This window comes from Condylura cristata, unplaced genomic scaffold (assembly GCF_000260355.1).
Source record: "Condylura cristata isolate star-nosed mole 26May11 unplaced genomic scaffold, ConCri1.0 scaffold00005, whole genome shotgun sequence".
NCBI lineage: Eukaryota > Metazoa > Chordata > Mammalia > Eulipotyphla > Talpidae > Condylura > Condylura cristata.
The window spans coordinates 58,522,935-58,541,911 of record NW_004567106.1 but is presented as its reverse complement, the minus strand read 5'-3'; the positions used below and the strand labels follow the sequence as shown (position 1 = coordinate 58,541,911).

The 18,977-nt window shown below is 44.7% G+C and overlaps 1 protein-coding gene across 1 annotated transcript in view; it reads right to left on the bottom strand.

Moving 5' to 3' along the window:
• Positions 1 to 18,977, bottom strand: part of SND1 (staphylococcal nuclease and tudor domain containing 1) — a 381,281-nt gene that overhangs the window by 155,603 nt on the left and 206,701 nt on the right. The window contains exon 14 of the mRNA XM_004677002.2: positions 3,429 to 3,501. Within this exon, the coding sequence (XP_004677059.1) occupies positions 3,429 to 3,501 (73 nt within the window). The remainder of the gene's footprint in view (positions 1 to 3,428; positions 3,502 to 18,977) is intronic.

Genomic DNA, 18,977 nt, shown 5'->3' with positions numbered 1-18,977 from the left:
TGACATCATCCTCGCTTGAAGGAAAACGAGTCTGCCAGTGAAACGAACCTTCCACTTCTGCCACACCTTTAAACACTTCAAATAAAGGTGACTAGTAATTTCTCTGCAATCCAAAGAACCAAACCGGTCGTATCTCCTTGCTTTAGTGGATACCCTGAAAACTGAAGTAGTGAGATTCAGACTCAACAAAGCTTCCAGCCACAAGGCACAGTTCATACAGTTGCTGTGACACACAGATTTCCTGTACCTCATGGAAAACCAAACACCGAATTGACATGAATGTCAAGAATCACCTACAGTGACAAACAAAAAACAAAACCTGAAAGTTGAAAGTATCATAATATTTTTGAAAAGACAAAAGGTTAGTAAGTGACCAGATGGGAGGGCAGGCGGAGGCTCAACTGGAATAGCAGGGTGCAAAGTTAGACAAAGCATGTCAAGGAGCTGAGAACTGGCCTGCTCAGGCTGCCCTAAGGAACACCAGTCAGTGTGCATGGAAAGCCCTGCTTGCTTAATCCCCACAGATGCTAGGGCCCTACTTGCCAAGGTAGGTCGTCACCCCAAACTCCTGTGCTTGGATCAAGTTCCTGTCCCATCACCAAATAGACCTTGCCCTTGCTGAAGTCAAATAAGTGAATGCATTTTTTGAAAAAATATACACTCTTGACCTTTACCCACTGAAATAAGCTTATGAAATCTAAGAATAGAGATAAGGACCCTGGGAGAAACTCACCTCCAAAAAAGGAGATGAGCCTCGGACCCCAACAAATCTGCAGAGTGCTTGTTTCACTATCATGGCATAACCTCTTCTACTCAGCACATTCCTTGAATGTGTTGGACACAAAATGTGAGTTTTTGTGCCCCTAAAGGTGTGAACTGGGGTGGAGACAGGGCCTGAGCACAAACAGCAGTCACAGTAAATCCCTTTGGCAGTCTTTTGTATGTACTGCCAGTCCAACAGCACCTTTCATTTATCATGCCCTGAAACTAAAAGGGGATCAATGTGTGTCGGGGACATTGTACGAGATTAGAAAAGATTAAGAAACCTGTATGAAGCCGTCACACAGGGCTGTAGAGGCGCCTTTACTCCAGGGACTCTGTCTTCACCTGTTTGCTTGTCTTACCACCTGAACAGACCTGTCCCACGATGTGGCATCGCCAGGGTGCTACCAGGAGCTGACCACCCACTCACCTCGCTTAGATGGCCCACGGTGCCCAACATGGAAACACACAACACCACACTGTGACAGAAAGAAGGAAAGGCTAGACGGGGGAGACTGTTCTCAGTTAAGGAGGGCACCGAAAATACCCTTGCAATCTAAGCTCGATAATGTGTTATGAAGGAAGACAAGGTCATCCTGACATCTCTTTAAATGGAATAGCTTTTAACCGTTCACTCTCTCACTTGCTCAAGCTTTCCTCTTTTATTTATGGGGTAACCAAGGGAGAATTAACTGGCATTTATTTTTAAATAACTTAAGAGTAACCCAATTCTCCAATATACAGACAGAAAAGGGAATAAATATGTATGAAACTGGGCTACTGTTTAGGAGAGGCAAGAAACCAAAGTCAAGGCCCATAGGCACTAGAGACCAAAACAAAACAACAACAAAAAAAAACCACACCACCAAGAAATCTCTTCAAGGTAAGGATCCTGGACACATGCAGGGTCAAGAAGACAGCCTGCAGAGCGGCGAGCCGCAAGCTCATAATGTGCCGAGGACTTGATGCCCTGGCAGTGCGAGGTCTGTGCAAGAACATGAACACCACTTGCCAAAGACAGCACCCATCCCCAAGGTATAATTCAGTTTCTGGAAGGTCTGGTGTGTGGGTGACATGCATTTGGATGGGCATATATTACCCCAGGTAAAGGAGCCTCCCACTGGATTTTCCAGAAACAGGTATCAGATACATATGGAAATTCACAATGTGTATAGAAACTATAACTCCGCAGGGTGAGCCACAGAGAAAATCAGCCAGCTCTCATTTTGCTGGGAGTTAAGTCTGTTACAATGAGCCTCAGCAGACGCACGTGTGGCTCAAAGTCCATTAGAATCAGGTTTCTGGGGTGCTCATTATTACTGGGTACAAAGAATGTTTCTCAAGGTGTTTTGAGCATCGAACAGAGGTACAACTTGCTGATGGATGTCTAATTAATGTCAGTAATGATGTTTAATCTGTAATCTCTGGTTCATGAGCTACAGATAAAAGAAAAATTCAACAGAATCCCATTGCCTAAAACGAGCAGGTGACCACCATCCCTAGGCAAAGGTGAGCTGGCCAGACACAGTTATAATCAGCAGCCACACAACAGGCAGACCCTTACCCAGGCTTGGGAGACACCAGAAGAAGATAATAAGCTCTCATTCATCACTGCTGCGGGCTGTGCCCAGAGTGTGTTATCAAGTTTTCTTTTGGTGTCCAAGATTTACGAGCCCCTACTCCTTTCCTTCCCCAGGGCTATGTGGTTCCCCTCCACATCAGCTGGATGACCCCTTGGTGGCTAGTGACCAGGGGAGCTGAAGTAGATGGTGCACATCCCAGAAACAGAGAATTGAGGAGCCCACAAGCTGTCCCTGGTCACCTGACAATCAACATGTCACCTGACAATCAACATGTCACCCACTCACGGCCCCTTGGCCAGTTTGACCTGTCTTCACAGCAGTTGCTGCTGCTGCTGCTACCTGACATTGCTCTGGTCACCCTTGCCTGCTCGATGCAGGGACTTCAACAAGTTTGTGCATTGTTGTTTTCTCTGTGCCGACAGTACGTTTGGGCAGAGCGGATAATAAACATGTGTTGCAAGAACTAGCTTAAGTAACAAGGCCATCTCTTGCCTCAAAGAGATCCCAGATGAGTAAGTGTTAAATCCTAATATTAAACAGTCATTTGGACACAGGCTTTTGGGAGCTCAAAATTATTTTTGTCATCCTTTTTTCCACAATGTCGATACCTCATGTCATGGAGAGGCTCACTCCTTTCTCACATCTATAGGCAACCAGAGGATAAAGTGATGTGGAAATTACGATTCTTAAACTTGTCCTGAAACCTACACACGGCCTTTTCTCACTATCTTTCTATTACATTTTCCACTAGTAGTGAGAATTAAGCAGAGATTTTAAAGACACAATCTTATTTTTAGTACACATGGGAGTATCTTCTAATTCATAAGGATTTTTGAATGGAAAAACAACATAGTAACTGTTCAGGTGAAGAGAAAGTAGGAGGTTTTATGCCCTTGAATTCTGCTTTTCCAGAATCTAAAACAGAATCTCTGTAGACGCCTAAGCAGAAGTCATAGAAAAAAGTCACGATTAGTGCCTGAAATCAAATGAGCTACTGAGGACTTAAGCTGGAGTCCTCTGGAGAAGAGGCGGCCAGGCGCTTGCTGCCCCTGAGCCACACTGTCCAGCGGGGGTAGGACTCACCCCCGAGATGTCTGCGACACGGTGGATGGGCACTTCCTTCTTGCTGTGCAATCCTTTCCCATTCTTAATAGCTCTGTAAAGGAAGAAGAGATGACGATGATTAAATGCAAATCACACTGGGAGAGAGCAATCGGTAGGAAAATAAGAAGAAATATGGGTCTGGGTCTATTAGGACACAAACCCATTGCATGCAGCTGAGAGGCCTGCTGAACTAGGGGAGGAGAACACAACTTGTGCCTTCCTAAGCCAGTTACCAGTACTTGGCTTCCAGTTTCTGCGAATAGTATGCCTGGTAGTGAAACACACACACACACAAAACAAAAACTTGTGTCGAAGTTAAAGGTATTGTTACAACACAAAAGAAGAGCCAGTTGGAAGAGCACACACCCCTAAGAAACAGTGCTTGAGTTTAATCATTCGAAATATTTTAATGTGAGGTATGTAGCTAGGGTGCCAATTCTAATGGAAATAAGTTCCTCCCAGGTAAAAAGATAAGTTGCCCTGAATGAAGCAGTATCTTACAGAAAAGTCTTTTAACATGGAGGGGAAATTTAACAAATGTATAATAGCGGACATTAAGTTTCGTTTTAAATGAGTCTCAGATTATAATGAGCAAGGGAATCTACCACACACCTGAGCATTGGCTGGTTTGCTTCAATCTCCTCGTCCCTTGAGTAGTGGCCTCAGAGACAGAAGCCTAGCAAGAGCTTGGGTTTGATCAGCATGTGACAAGGAAGGATCACAGAATAAAAGCTGATGGACATCACTGAGTCACCACTATCAGATAAGACCCACCTGTGTATGACCAGCTTGCAGACCCAAGCAGGACACATCCATGAGCTAGAGAAATAGTGATCCAGACTTGTGCCTGCTCCACAGACCGCCTTTCGGGAGAGGAGAGCAAGCCCAGAGCAAGGTCAATGTGCTGGGTCATCACACTACAACCACATTCCTTCTTCCCACCCTGGTTCTCACTCAACCGCCGAAAGCAGAAGGCCTAGGTCTGCAGCGGTTACTTCTGGTTCTAACTTTCTAAATCAAACACGTATGCCAAATGGGGTAGATTTTGCTAGTGCAGAGTAGAACTGTCATTTTTGTACATGCTTGGACTTTCATCCTCCATTCATCTCATCTCCCTTCTCCCATCCCAGGGGAGCTGTCTCTCACGCCACTGGTTTAGAATTTCTGCCTTCTTTTCAAAAACCACCACTTCCTTATTATCTATTTTCCATGCCATGATGAGGGTAAGAGATCAAAACACAGAATCTTTAACAAAGGAGAAGAAAAAAAAAAAAAAGACAATATCTATTCACTATGAATTGCTTGCTAATGGAAAGAAAACATTCCCAAATCCTCAAATTGCAAGATTCCTCCCAAATTTGAATCAAGGACTTCAGCTTTAGAAACTGCAAATGGGGCGGACATTTTCCTTTCACAATTTCATCTAGTCATCATTTCATCATTTGTGGAGCCGTTCAAGCTCACAGACAACAGGGCTGATTCTCCCACGGTCTGTCCCGTGGGTGCCCTGTGGTTTGCATGCCAAGGGCACAGGATGAACAGACTGCATTTGGGGGAGACCAGTAGTTGCAAGGCAACAGATTTAACTCTTCCACCTCCCCAAACCCTGCTTTTACATTGTCTGCCACTAGCATGCGCCCATCAGTTTGCTCCCATAAAATCAAAGGAGCAATGAGGGAACATAGCCTCTCCGGGGCACACAAGCTCTGCCCACTCTCACGCCCACCTCCCAAAGGCAGGCCAGCGAAGTCTCCCGCAGTTCCCTCGGGGGCAGCCTTACGCCCTCTAACAAGGACAACCAAAGCATGGACCTGCCCGCAGCAGACTGCCTCAGGTTGGAGCGCAGATGAGCTCCTGGCCTCTCCCAGGGGTGGAGAGGATCTCAAACTACTGGGGAATAGTCTGAGCTGTGAGTGAGAAAAGAAGACATTCTCAAGGCAAAACCAGTGGGCAGCAAATGAACATTTCGCTTTTGTTCTATGATCCCAAATAGCTCCAAGCTCAAAGTGCCATAAACAAAAATCCAAGGTTTAACCAAGATGAAACATATGAACCAAAGGGAAAAAACACAAACTCCCAAATAGGGAACATGGTAATAGTGCATGTCTGACATTTAAAACATACAAATTCTTTAATGTCCTAATATGAAATTAATGATCTACCTTGGCCCGGGCTTTATTAGATACTAATTTGCATTCAGGTATAAATTTGGAACAAAGATAAATTTGATCAGTTTTAGGTACATTCAAGAAGCAGCAATGAAGTAGTATTGTAAGATCATATGCAGTAAAGTAAGAACTAGACTTTACAGTCAGCTCTTAAGACAACAGAGGCAAATATTCAGTACAAAAAAAAAAAAAGACCGTTCTAAGTGTAATTGCTACATCACACCAAGCTGGAGAGCTTGAGTGACACTGAGAAACCTGACTTAATGTAGATTCAGCTGGTCTCCCCTTCCCTGTACTGAGGTTGCTCCAGTGCTTATTTCGTGTTGCTGCTGAAATGACCAAGGTTAGGCCTACCCAGAAGACCTGCCTCAAACTGATACCACAATGGGAGCTTCTGGGGAGGGTGTAAGTGGGAGTGAGTGCCAGTGTGGAAATTCATCCAGGCATCTGGGCGGTAAGGTGCAAACACTAAAGGTGGGCTCCCTGCCAGAGGATCCCCATCAGCACTGGAGGTCTACAGGCAGACAATGACTGTCTACTAATAGCTGGGAAGGCTGGACAGGAAATGCCAAAGGGCAGATTCTGGTCTGCTGTCTTGTCCTGGCTTCTCAGAGGGGCTCCCGGTGGCTTACATAACCCAATTTCTCTGGGATGGCTTTGGCGCTCTGTCACTTAGAAGGCAGAGTAGGCATGGAGCGGGTTTGTTTCCCGGCTACCTGCTCCACAGAGCAAATACCAGCTCCCACCCCACAGTCTCCCTGCGGGCTGCAAAACCACAGCTCACCATCCCTTTTCATTAAGCAAGGAATGAAACTCCTGACTCCTAAACTCCTCCTGCTGCGTCTGCTTAATAGCTGCTTTCTCACAAAGGCAGGCGGCGCTCAGGCCAGCTAGGAGAAAGGAAGCAGAGGGGCAGAACACAGCCTGCTTCTCTCAGAAGCTTTCTTCTCCAAGAAGCAGCAGCACAAAGACCCGTGGTGTCAATAATGGACAGAAATCAGCACCAGCCAGGAAATATGAGCCTAAGTTCTCATATGTACATAAACACCAGGGTAGAAAAAGGACGAAAACTCCACGTTGCTCCCAGAAGTTAGAGTGCAGGTGTGGAAGCTCATTCAGATCACTGGAAAAGTTTTCTTCTTTTATTTTATTTAAATGTCTCACGTAATTCCAGAAATACTGTCCTAACCTTTGCTCCCAACTTCACTTAATTTCTTTTGTACCAAACTAGAAACCGTGAGTGTGGTGGTCAGGAGCAGGGCACCATTTTCCTTTCTCTTTACTTTATTTCCTCATCTGTAAAGTGGAGAAAATAACAGTGCCTGCCTCAGCAGGAGATATTTGAAACATTTCATAGGTGATAAAGTCAGGCCATAAGCCAAGTGGGAAGGAGCTGCCCTTAACAACACACACCTTTTCCTGGCATAAACAGGGTGAAGATTAGCTTTTGTGACTGCAAAACACTCTCAGATGGCAAACTTGGAAATTCGCATGTATAAGATGCTACAGATTTCCCACTGGCAGCTAAAACCCCATCAACTTTTTTCAAAGGCAGATAAGTATGTTAAATCACCCCCACTGCCTCAGCAGAACAGGATTAGAATCACAGCACTTTGCAAAGGAATAGAGTTGGCTCCTAAGTTTTGGTGTCTGTATCTCAGGCAGGAGGAAAAAAAAAGGACCAACCAAGTTTCAGCATCAGTGATATTTAGCATCATTGACACGTAATAACGGTTGGTCTTGTGCCAGCAAACAGGCTATGAGCTCAATTCCAATCCAATGATGGTAGATTGCTATTTCCAACATATATTTTGTAAGATTACAAAAAAGTCCAAGGATGTTCATGCACAGCCAACCTCACCCCATCATAAAATAGTTATCACACCAGGAATTCTTACCCTGGGGACATAAGCAAGCTTCATTTAGGATGCTGGGAGTGTCTATGAACTACCATGAAGTGGTACTAGAATTATATATGTGAAGTTTTCTGGGGAATAGGCACTTTCAATAGAAATTCGCAAAAAGAAGTACTTTAATACATAAAAGGGATCTTAGGAAAATCAAGTGATGGGAAAGTAGAAATGACACATAATAGTAAGGAGGCAGGAGGGTGGGCGATGGGGAGGCTCGGGGCCATGGGCACTCTGCTTCATCCACAGTTTTCTTGTAGTGATGATTTCTGGATAACCAGGAACCAATATGCCCCTTTGCTATGCTTCACTTTTACTCCCTATATCCAAAACTTCCTTCCTAATCGTGCTCACTTAATCTTTCTGGAACTCTCCTCGGTCCTAGCTTCATCAGTTTATTACAGGATAATATCAGGAGTAATGTAGGTAAATTCACTGGCTCACATACCACCTAGATACAACACTGCACATCATCACTACAGGACTTCTCCACCATTTTGCCCACCTACTTATATTAGTCTGTCACATTAAGTAGTGATGACACTTGGCTTCCATAGGCTTCTGCCCTGTGGCCCACGTTATGTCTTCACATGAGCTCCACAAACTTCTAACACACGCAGAACTTCTCTCAGTCCTCCTACCTACAAGCTTCTCCCAGGCCCAGACTACAGACTGAAAAAATTATTATAAATCTCTGTAAGCCACAATCTTACCACATAAAATAGTTATCACTTCAAGGGTTCTTAACCTAGGGTCCCAGGTGAGGGACAGCTGAAAGCTAGAAGTATCTACCCATTACAGCTGACCCAGGAACAACACGAGTTGGCACTAAGCGGGTCCATTCCATGCAGACCTTTTTATTCAGAGCCCCTAATTCGTCCTCAACCTCTGCCTATTCAAGGCAAAGCTGATGGAGATGAAGGCCTTTACAATGGTCCATCTATGATTTCCTTAAAAATATTTTTCTCCGTAGCTTATTTTAAAATCAGAACATAGTACATAGTAGAATTTTATGTAAGTATGTACAAGATATATGTTCACCAACGGTTTATGTTATCAGTAAGGTTTCTGGTCAATACCAGGCTGTGAGTAGTTAAGTTTGGGGTATTCAGAAGTTACTGATGGAATTTTGACTGTGAAGGGGACGGCACACTGAGCTGTTTGTTCTGTTCGACTGTACATCGACATGAGCATGTATAAGTCAATTTAGCACGTAATTTCACAGAGGGTGATATACTGTTTCCATTTGCAACCAATGTTAATTTTTCTTTCTACAGTCAGACCAGAGATGTCCGGAGAAGTTCAGAATCTTCCTTAACATATGTTATGGTATATAACAGAGCTATGTTTATATATAGCTACATAATCTCAGGGTCACCTGGTTCAATTACTAGGTGCCCAGTAAAGCTAAACAAACACCTGATGACAGACTCATGCAGAAAGAATTCAGAGACATAGGTAATGCCACAGGAACTGTTGCAAGAGAGCAAAGCTTGCTGGCTCTCTAGGACACATGATTTCATGACATAAACCTCAGCCCTGAGCACACTGGTGTGCCTGCTTGAAAGATTCCAGGGCAGAAGAGCTAAAGCCTGGCCTCTGAGCAGAACAGAAGCGCATAAAGAAAGAACCATCACAGTCCCCTCACTGAGTCTTCTCGAATGAAATGTGATGGAAGACAAACTGGAAGTTTGTCAGATTCACAGTCAAAGTTCCATCAGTAAGTTTTGAATGCCCAAACATAACTACTCAGATTGTTACAATAGAAACAAGTGGCAGGATTATATGAAACCATATAGACAGACCATACAGGGCCAAGGAAGAGAAAGGAACTCATTCCAACAGAAAAGGTGAAAAAGCAGAACAAGAGTGAGTAGCTTGCAAAGCTTCTAAAGCACCTCTCATTGTGTTTGAGGTCACATTAATGGAAAAAGTGTTTCACTGAAAACTAAATACAGATATCAATGAAACACAAACAATAAACAAGTCCTTTGGCCTTGCAACCGATTCCTGGGCTGCTAGAGGAAGCACAGGGTCCTGGCACTCAGAAAGAAGATTCAGAGCAGACACAGGTGCAGAAGAGGGGGTGAGGGCGCAAAGATTATGCAGCTGCATGTTCAACGAAAACCAGAATTACTGATAAGAAAGACTGAAAGAGGGAACACACAGACCGGAAATGAGGAAATTGAGTCCTTCAGTCAAGGGGAGGTGGGCGGACGAATGAGTCAGAAGGTATTATGAGGCAGTGAAGCAAATCAACAAGGAACGCTAGGCCATCATCTCATAAAACTAATCTAAGAAAAAAAGAAGACACGTGCATTGTGCTAGGGTGCCAAGAATCCGCAGTGTTTGGGTAAGAGCGAGGAAGGCGATGAGAATGTGACAGAGACAGCCAGAGGTGTCTCGATGCTAGACTGATAGGAAATGCATGCAAGCCATCATCCCCGGGACCAAGGGCTGTTAAGCAGGCAGCTTCAGCAAACGTCAGTATCATTGTGAAGTCCCAAGAGGACAGTGCCTTGGAAAGTGGAATTAGATGTGCTGATATTCAGATGCCTCACTGACAGTGGATTTTGTCATCTTCCGTGTTCCAATCACTAACACATGGCCAGCAGAAAAGTTTTGGGAAACAATGATCCATAATTCTAGTCCATATGAAAGCATCATTAAAGTGAATTCCAAGTGCTTATGTACACATACACACTAACTTACAATCACTGAAAGAACGTGTCCCGATATTCTTAATTTTTATACGATTTTATTTTGTGACTGTATAATGGACCATCATGTAGATGGGTGTCCCTTACTTGAATGAATCATCTGTTGCTAGACATTACTGGATTATAATAGCTTCAATGTTCGTGGGTAGCATTATTAACTCTGGGGCACCTGGCTAATTATTCCTTAAAATAAAATCCTGTCGGACCCTCCCTGGTGGCTCAACAGTTTAGTTAAAGCACAGCACTATGAAGCTATCCACAGCCATTGCAGTTCAACCCCAACCAGCAAGGAGACCCACATTGTGTAGCTGGCAGACCTCTCCCGTCCCGCTTGCTGTTACCCTCACCAGTATGCTTCAGTCAATCTGCCTGTTCTGCTCCCTGCTCTGTTTCTGGTGAATACTTTCACCACCACCCCCAACTTCTGGCCTGTACCTCAGTTCTTGAATGCATACATAAATAAATCTTGAAAAAAAAAATTCTTGTCAGTGGAAATGATATATCACAAGCAAGGAAGTGGAAGTCTCTTTTCAATCTCCGTTCTCCAGATCTTCCCTCAAGGACTGTATTTGTAGATAACCCTTAGACTTAGGGGTTCCCAGATACTCATCCCTATCTCCACCATCCGAATTAAATTTGCAATTGTCAAAATTCCCCCTATCGTCTGTTTGTTTTCATCCACAATGTACCTGACAAAAATATATGCTACTGTATCATGCACAAGTCAGAAAATGTTAGTGTTGTCTTTTGATGAGCGTAAAGCAACAGACCTGCTATTGGAAAATGATTTTTCCAACATGAACTATATTTACTGGCACCTGCTGGATAAGATCCATTGCCATCTGCTAGAGATTTGGCCCTCCAAAATGGATGCAGAAGCTAGCAGAATGGGAAGTAATCCTTCTCAACTTCTGGGCCCACAGCTGGAGGTGGAGCCAGGGCAGCTTAGGATAAGGGAGAAATCCACGAAGGAGTTTACAAGAAATTTGGATGCAAAGAATCCTGCGAATAAAAGAAAGCAGTGGAGTACATCTCTCCCTTACCAGTAGCTATAATTTCTGGGAACTGACGTATCAGTGATTAACTGTCCAAACTACAGCCCTGAGGGATTGCCAAAGATTAAAGCAAAAGTCAGAGTAGAAACTCAACTTTTCAACCGACCCACTCAACTACCTGACGTTGCAGATGAGCCAAATCAAGCAAGCACAGAGACACTCAAGACAATTTCACATGAAATTAGCCAAACCTGGTGGAGGCGCCTCAGAAGAAATCAAATTAAGGAAGCAAAAATGTAAAGGATGATGACAGGAATAGAGACAGGAGTCAAAGGAAATCTTTGGCAGGAGTCAGAGTTGTTAAGCCAGCATGGTGAGGAACACACATGGCTGTGACCAAAGAGAAGGCTCTAGTAGGACAGAAAAAGGCAACATGTGTTGCTTGTTCTGTCACTTATAACTGTGATTCTAATTCCAACCATAATAAAGCTCATTTATCTGCCACAAGAGGACACACATTTTGATTAGTTCATAGTGGAGTTGCTCAGGGCAGTGCATCTCAAACTTGGGTGTGCCGCAGAATGACCTGAAGGATGTATGACATGGCAATGACACTGGTGCTCTGAGGGCCACAGGCTGAGATCCATTCATTTTAATGTGTGTGAGATATTCCCAAAAGTCACGTGTTTTTGAAATTTATTTTTGAAATCTCAAATAAGGGGTTGTGTGAAAGGAGCAAAAGCCTCTTGACCAAGAGGACACTGGGATGTGAGGAGATGAACAAGCTGTTCGAGACAGATAACAGTTGTGGTGCAAACCAAATTATCTAGGAAGATTAGTCAAGAACACAACCAGGGTAAACTACAGATCACTGGAAAGACTGAGCAAAGAGGACTTCTCCCTATGAGCTCATCATTTGCCTATGACCTGCAGACCTACCCCACAGCTTTTCTACCAGAGCAGACAAACTCAGTGGGTTCCCCTTTACCAGAATCCCCTCATACTAGTTGTCAAGTGAGTCTCCCAGCTTGAGTGCTGTCAGGAGAACTGGGGAGGGTGAGAAAAGAAGGACAGGATGAGGAGAGTGAACAGATCCTCTTAATATCCTGAAGGAGAAAACTATTTGGAAATGGCGACATTATACAGCTCTCCAGAAGTGGCCATTTGTGCTGCCTTAAATGCAGATTGATTACTGCTATTTGGATGCTGAGTGCATCATCTTTTCTGAAGAAAGAGAAAAGCTAAATTTCCCCACATTCAGCTGTATCGTCAAGTCACTTCCCCCACACCAGCTCTTTAATGCATTTTCCTGTTATCAGATGCACTTGCAGTAGCTGATCTGTCCTAGCCAACAGAGAAACCCCTGCACTGACATGTGCAGAGTCCTACTAGCAACCTCAGGACTGGGAAAACCCAAATGTAGTGGGGTCTGCAGTTCTGTAGTTAGAAAAGAAAGGAAGGCAGTAATAGAGCAAAGAAAAAGGAAAATCTCTGCTTGTTGGGCTGCTTTGTGACTTCTGTGACATGGTGTGATACAGCTGGGGGAAGAGGGAGGTGGGGCAGAAGAAAGTTTACCCGGCTCCAGCTTTCTATGATGCTTCAGCTAAAAGTTTAACAGAGCGCTGATGTACCAGGAATCAATGATTCAACAGTGTGGGAAAGAAAAAAGCTTCAAATCAAAGCTCTGTATTGAACACTATTCTGTAGGATCTACTTTTACTCAAAGAGAAGTTTCACTTGAGGTCACTAGACTGAAAGTAAGAAATCTTGGTTTATTTAAAGCTGTGTCATTACACTGTTGAGAAGATAAGGACAGAGGTTGGGCACGTAAAATGAATTTCAGGTAGATGCTCTCATGGGAAAATTTAATAGAAATGAGAGGTGAAATAAAAAGATGTAAGGTGACTGTATTAATAACACTGAGGTAAAAAAGGGGAGGGACTAAGAAAAGTAGTAAGAAAGTGAAGAACAGGGGAAAATAGCGACATCCAGAGGAACTATTACAGCTAATGGTTGTCCCTCTGAGATCGCATGTTTTGTGAGGTTTGAGTCTATTATCTTTCGTCTTCGCCACTATTATCCCCAAAACTTGGGACCCAGGATACACTCACAAAAATGAAAATTAAGAGAGGAAATGAAGGCAAAGCCATCACATGTGAGATAGAGCAGCCTTCAATCACTCCCTAACAGAGAAATAATTTGTTTTCTTGGAAAACTGGTTAACTCAGTAATCTATACACTCTGGGTGGAATGATATTTTTATTTCAAAATCTCAAAACACAGGCCCTCCCTGGTGGCGAAGCGGGTTAAAGCACCACACTAAGAAGCTAAAGCCACTTCAGCATGAGTTCGATTCCCGCCCATAGGTGACCCACATGGCCCGGCAGACCTTTCCTGGCCCGCCTGCTGCTCCCCTCAGCAGTGTACTTTGTCAGTTGGCCTGTTCTGCTCCCCACTCTATCTCTGGTGAATCCTCTCACTGCCCCAGCACCTCTGGCCAGTACCCCAATTCTATATGCATGAATAATAAACAAATCTGTTAAAAAAAAAATCAGAGCTGTCAAAGTAATGCTGTTGACCTTTTCCACTTATAGGTCAAAGGTCCCAAAGTCGGAGGCTCTGACTTAATAGAAATTGTCGCTGCAAATGTCATACACACACACACACACACACACACACACACACCCCTACCTTTATATATTTTGATCTACATAGATCAAATATACAGACAGGAAGAATCCTATCAAAAAGTTTTAGGTTTTGGTTTTGTTTTTGTTTTTTTAAAGAGTCCTTTTACTCCTTTCATAATTTGTGCAAAATGTCATCTATAAATCACAAAAAAAGTGAAACTGCTCTGGCCACACCAAGAAGCCAAGACCATGTCTACCCCAGTGAAACTGACAGCACTTCAGTGGAAATGAGAAATTGGTTTACAAGTCATTGCTACAAATGCATGCAAACTGGTAAGTGCCCAATGGCCCCCAATAACTACATCACCAAGAGATTCTTATTCAAAACCTTTTTCTTCTTCATACTGGCCTAGGAAGCCTCACCAAGTTTACAGCCTTTTGATCAAAGACTGGGATGGAAATGCCAGCAAAGATTTCTCAGGGGCTCAAGTGGAGGCAAGAGCACAAATGCCAGGGCATTGTCGCCTCTGCTGAGGCAGGAGATGCATCTGATAGGATTTTAATCAAGGGCTGGTGCTAATGGGTGTGGAGAGGAACGATGCAGAAGTCAACAAGGCAGGGGCAGCAGCTGTTTGTATTTTTAAAGAAAGGGGATGCTTGCAAAGTTTGCTCAGTCAGAAAAATGAGCCCTTCGGTTGACTTGGAAGAGAGTGAGTCTGGCAGGACTGAGGTATGGGGCCTGTGTGGGCTGCCTCTCCCTGAGGGAGAATGCCCACCGGTTTTTTAAATGCGCAGTGCACTGAGCAAGAAGCAGAATACACATGAAAAGGTATGAGAGCCCGCCTGCCCCACTCTACATCCTGATGGCCTTCACTGTTACTTATGTCCAGAATGAGGCGAAGTTTACCGAAATCTGTCCAGACACTAGATTGCGCAATACAATTGCTTTTCCCACAGTCAAGCTGGGCATCAATTTCGTTTCTAAATATATAAATCCTCTCTTAAAACCACAGTTTTAGAATTAAAAGGTGCTTTAAAGGAATAAAGTCCCAGCTTCTGGGTTTTCTTGCTACGAGCCAGAGATTTTAACAGTTGGGAGGAAATCTTAAAATTTTACATTTTAAATAATGTTTCTGGTAGCTTTAGGAGAACACACTCACATGACAGCCTTAGGGTCTGGATGCCCAAAGAAAACAGGGCAGAAAGCCAGGTTTTGATCTGACGCTAAGCACTTCGGCTCGTCTTCAGTGTCTGTAACATGCACTACAAAAGCCCACTTGGAAAGACCTCTGGGGTGGTGAAGTAATCCACATGCTGGCTTGCTTGAAATCCAACTGGATGCATTTCACCAGGTTACACAGGAGAGGGGAGATGAGAGATTTCATAACACCTTAGAGAAGGCAGTCATTTGCTATAATGACTGAGTGCCTGAGAAGGGTACAGAAGCTGTTCTTGGAAGGAGTCAAAAGTCCTGCCATGTGTCCAGAGCATGCTCGTGCAGCAGGCCAGCTGAGAAACACTGAGGTAGAGGAGTGAAAAATTAGGATGGTACAGGAAAGACATGAGGTACCACGCTCCCAAAGGAGCACATATGACACTTCTAAAAGGGGCTCAAGTTCTAGAGTGTCAGTAAGTAGGGTCACTGCGTCTAAGTTCATTTTATGTTAAAAAAAAAAAAAAAAAAAAGAGAGAGAGGCCCAGAGAATATAATAGCCTTGTGATGGAATGTTTTGGAGGATTTTGACCTAGGAACTGAGTTCTTAAAAAAAAAAAAAAAAAAAAAATGGAGCTCTTGGGACGCTGGGACAAAAACCAAGGGTTTTTCAATGGTGCCTATGAGAGAAAAGGCCCATGAGCGGAGATATAGATGCCAGAACCTTATCTTGTCAGGACACCAGGCAGCAGGGGAGGAGGCAGCTCATGCCAGACAATGAAACTAGAAAGGCCGCTTGTGGGACTTTGGGTTTATTTCTCCCTTTAATGGAAAAGACACGACTTCCATGGATTTGAGGCATGAACCGGGTTTCCCAAAAGCAAACGGGCATCTCAGTGAAGGAGCCACGAAGAGTCAGCCCTGGGGATAGAGCACCTGAACGGGGGAAGGGTTGCTTTCTGGCGGGCAGGTGGATGTGCTTGAAGGCAGTATGTGAACTGCAAATTGGCCATCTCACCTGTTCTCCCAATGTGCGCCTAATGCAGCCCTCCACGGGCTCCCTTCAGATGATCTGAGAAAGGTCAGCAGAGCAGACCCCTGTGCAGAGGAAGCTGGGGCTGCAGAGCCCCGAGAAAGCTCATCAACGCCCCGGCAGGCAGCTGCGCTGACCCTCAAGCCAGACGCGTTAACAGGCTGCCCTTTCCCCAAAGCTTACAATGCTTCTCTAAAAGGATTAATGGCCGAGCAGCACTCTGGAAAGCAAAGTCAAGGGAAGAGCACTGTGCCCCACTGCCGATTTCTCTGCTGATAACCAGGCAGAAAAAGCAGCAGCGGGGGTCAGTGACAAAGAAGTCTGTTGGAATCTACACCCTGAGGACAGGGGCACTAAAGGGAACAGTGGCCTCGCTGGGATTACCTTCACCCACCACTAGGATGGATGACTGATAGGAACGTAGCACATGTTATTAATCTGGTCTCCGCCAAAGCATTCGCTACAGTACCTCAAGAAATATTTCTTGGGAAATTAATTCAAATTGGCTTGGTTCAGTACATGATCACTGAAGATTAAGAAGTGACTGAAGGATGATAAACAAAAGACAGTTAAGTGACAGAATATGCAGTGAGAGCCGTAGGGTCAACGCCAAAGCCGCTGCTGTCTAGGGCTTTACTCAGGGCCCAAGAAAGAAGTAAACAACTCATTAATGAGATCTGCAGAGGACACTAAGCTGCAAGTGGAGGAACCGCATCGACAGGGACATAAAATTACAAGGCAGAGTTCAACTGCAGAAAATATAGCTAATCTCTCTAGGGGAAAACAATCCACAAGTGAGAGGACGCAATAGACGGGCAGGGGAAGGGCAGAAGCGGCATGTGGGAAGAGCTGTGACGAGCTCTGACGCGACAGGAGCCAGGGTGCATGGCGAGGGCGCGTGAGGAGAGCGGCGTGGGCGAAGAGGGCTTCGAAGGGAAGGCACAGTGAAAAGCCGCAGTGTCAAAACCTGGGTGGTCTTGTAGAGAGTTCAACTTCGTTTTTAAATAGGGAGCAATGTGCCCTGAAAATCTTTCAAGGGCTACAAAGCTGCCAATGCTATCTGACAGGTGTCTGGTCTTCCTCAGATCTTCATTCTTCTCGATGGGGTGAGCATCTAGCAGATGGCACCGGGCCACCACCCCGGGGCTTGTTGACAATGCTGCTGCGAAGGAAAACTCACCCACAGTTCAAGCTGGCCACTCCTCCCAATTCTTTATGAGCTCAGCACTGCCTCACGGCGATGCTTCAGAGGCTTGAGGAAGTGTTTAATTTCTCTCCGTTTACTCAACCTGCAACCATGCAAAGGCCCAGAAGCCAGATTTCCAGCACCAGTCTGAAAGCAGCGGCTCAACACAATTATCTCGGGGCAGCTCACTGCTTCAGCAGACAAGCATCTTGTTACATTTCTTCAGCTCAAAACGAGTACTAAACTGAGAGGCTGCGTTCTCCTGAAAACCGGAAAGTTAAAAAATCTCATTCTCCATGTGCAGCTCATTAACACCATAGCACACATAGGGACTTGCGGCCCCTACACTGGCTGCGGCCTCACATTCCAGAGCAGCCATGCCAATTATTTCTCCTGCTCACCTGCCTGTCAGAATTCAGTTACATATTCACGAGTGGCAGACTGAGCCCAGGTGGGACCCCAGACGCTTGACCCCAGTTACTAGAAGTGCTGCCCCTCTCCCGGCACGTGACCTGGGGCTGAGTCCCCAGCAGAGCAGGTGGAGCACTGGGCCCTGCAGGCCACCTCTGCACAACCTATCATTGGCCATGGGTAGTGCACGGACACCGAAATAGCATAAGAGAGGGGCAGCACATGCCCCCGACAGTGCTCTCTGCCCACCTGGTTTAGTGATAATACAGGTAGGGAGAAAAGACTGAGGGACAAGTAAGAAATGGAGAAACACCAATGTTTACCCACTAAATGTGGGTATAACATCATATTTCATACTGACCATTAACAAGCCGCAAACTGCCACTGGTATTCCCACTGAACTCTTTGTGTTCAAAGATCAGTTCCTGGACCGGCCTGAGAAAAGCCTTCAAGAAAAAAATCCAAAAGCCACACTAGCCTGACAGACTGATTTCTCAGCTCACATTCTGTGTGACAATCTATAGCTGCTTTATCCATCAGGATGTGACATGGTGTTAGAGGTAAATGTCACCTATCAGGGCCATAGTCTGGGCCAAAGAACAAGAGAAGGAATTTAATGACAAAGTCTGAAACATTGGTGACACATGCCCAACCTCATCCCCCATCTCACTACAGAGCACCAGCAAGCAAAGACCAAACTTCTATCACTGGGTCAGCTCTTGGTTACAGAAAAATGGTGGAGAAGGGTGAGGGCCTACCATCACTTTGAAACTACATTTTGGTTGAGTTCATGTAGTTTGCTGAGCTATCTGAGCTGATTCAGCAGTAGTAGCTCAGTTCCTGCTCGTCACCCAGGAAGGCTAGGAATCATTCCACCACCAGCACCACCCAGTGACAGAAGTCTCCACATAGGTGTGAGCCTTGAGGAATGTCAACAGTAAGAAATACTGCTGAGAAGTATGCATGTCCTTGGCACAACATGCCACAGGGATGAAGGACAAAAGTAAAATGTCACAGGGCTTCTCAAATGCTCTCCTGCCAGCTGTCAGAAGTGTGTAGGAAAATTCATTTCCTAATAAATGTTTTCATTTCCTCTATACATGACAAAAGGTCTAAAGGTGGTAACAAGGAGGGGCCAGGAAGCGGAGCCCACTGGAGGTAAGAGCCAGAGGCAAATGTCCTGTACAAGCAGCAGGGCTTCACTGAATGATAGAGGATGGTGAAAATAAAAATGTCTAGTACTTTCTCGTCATGGATTCCTTTTACAACAACTACTCTAGGAGAGCATATCTTTTTTTTTTTTAAAGATTTATTTATTTATT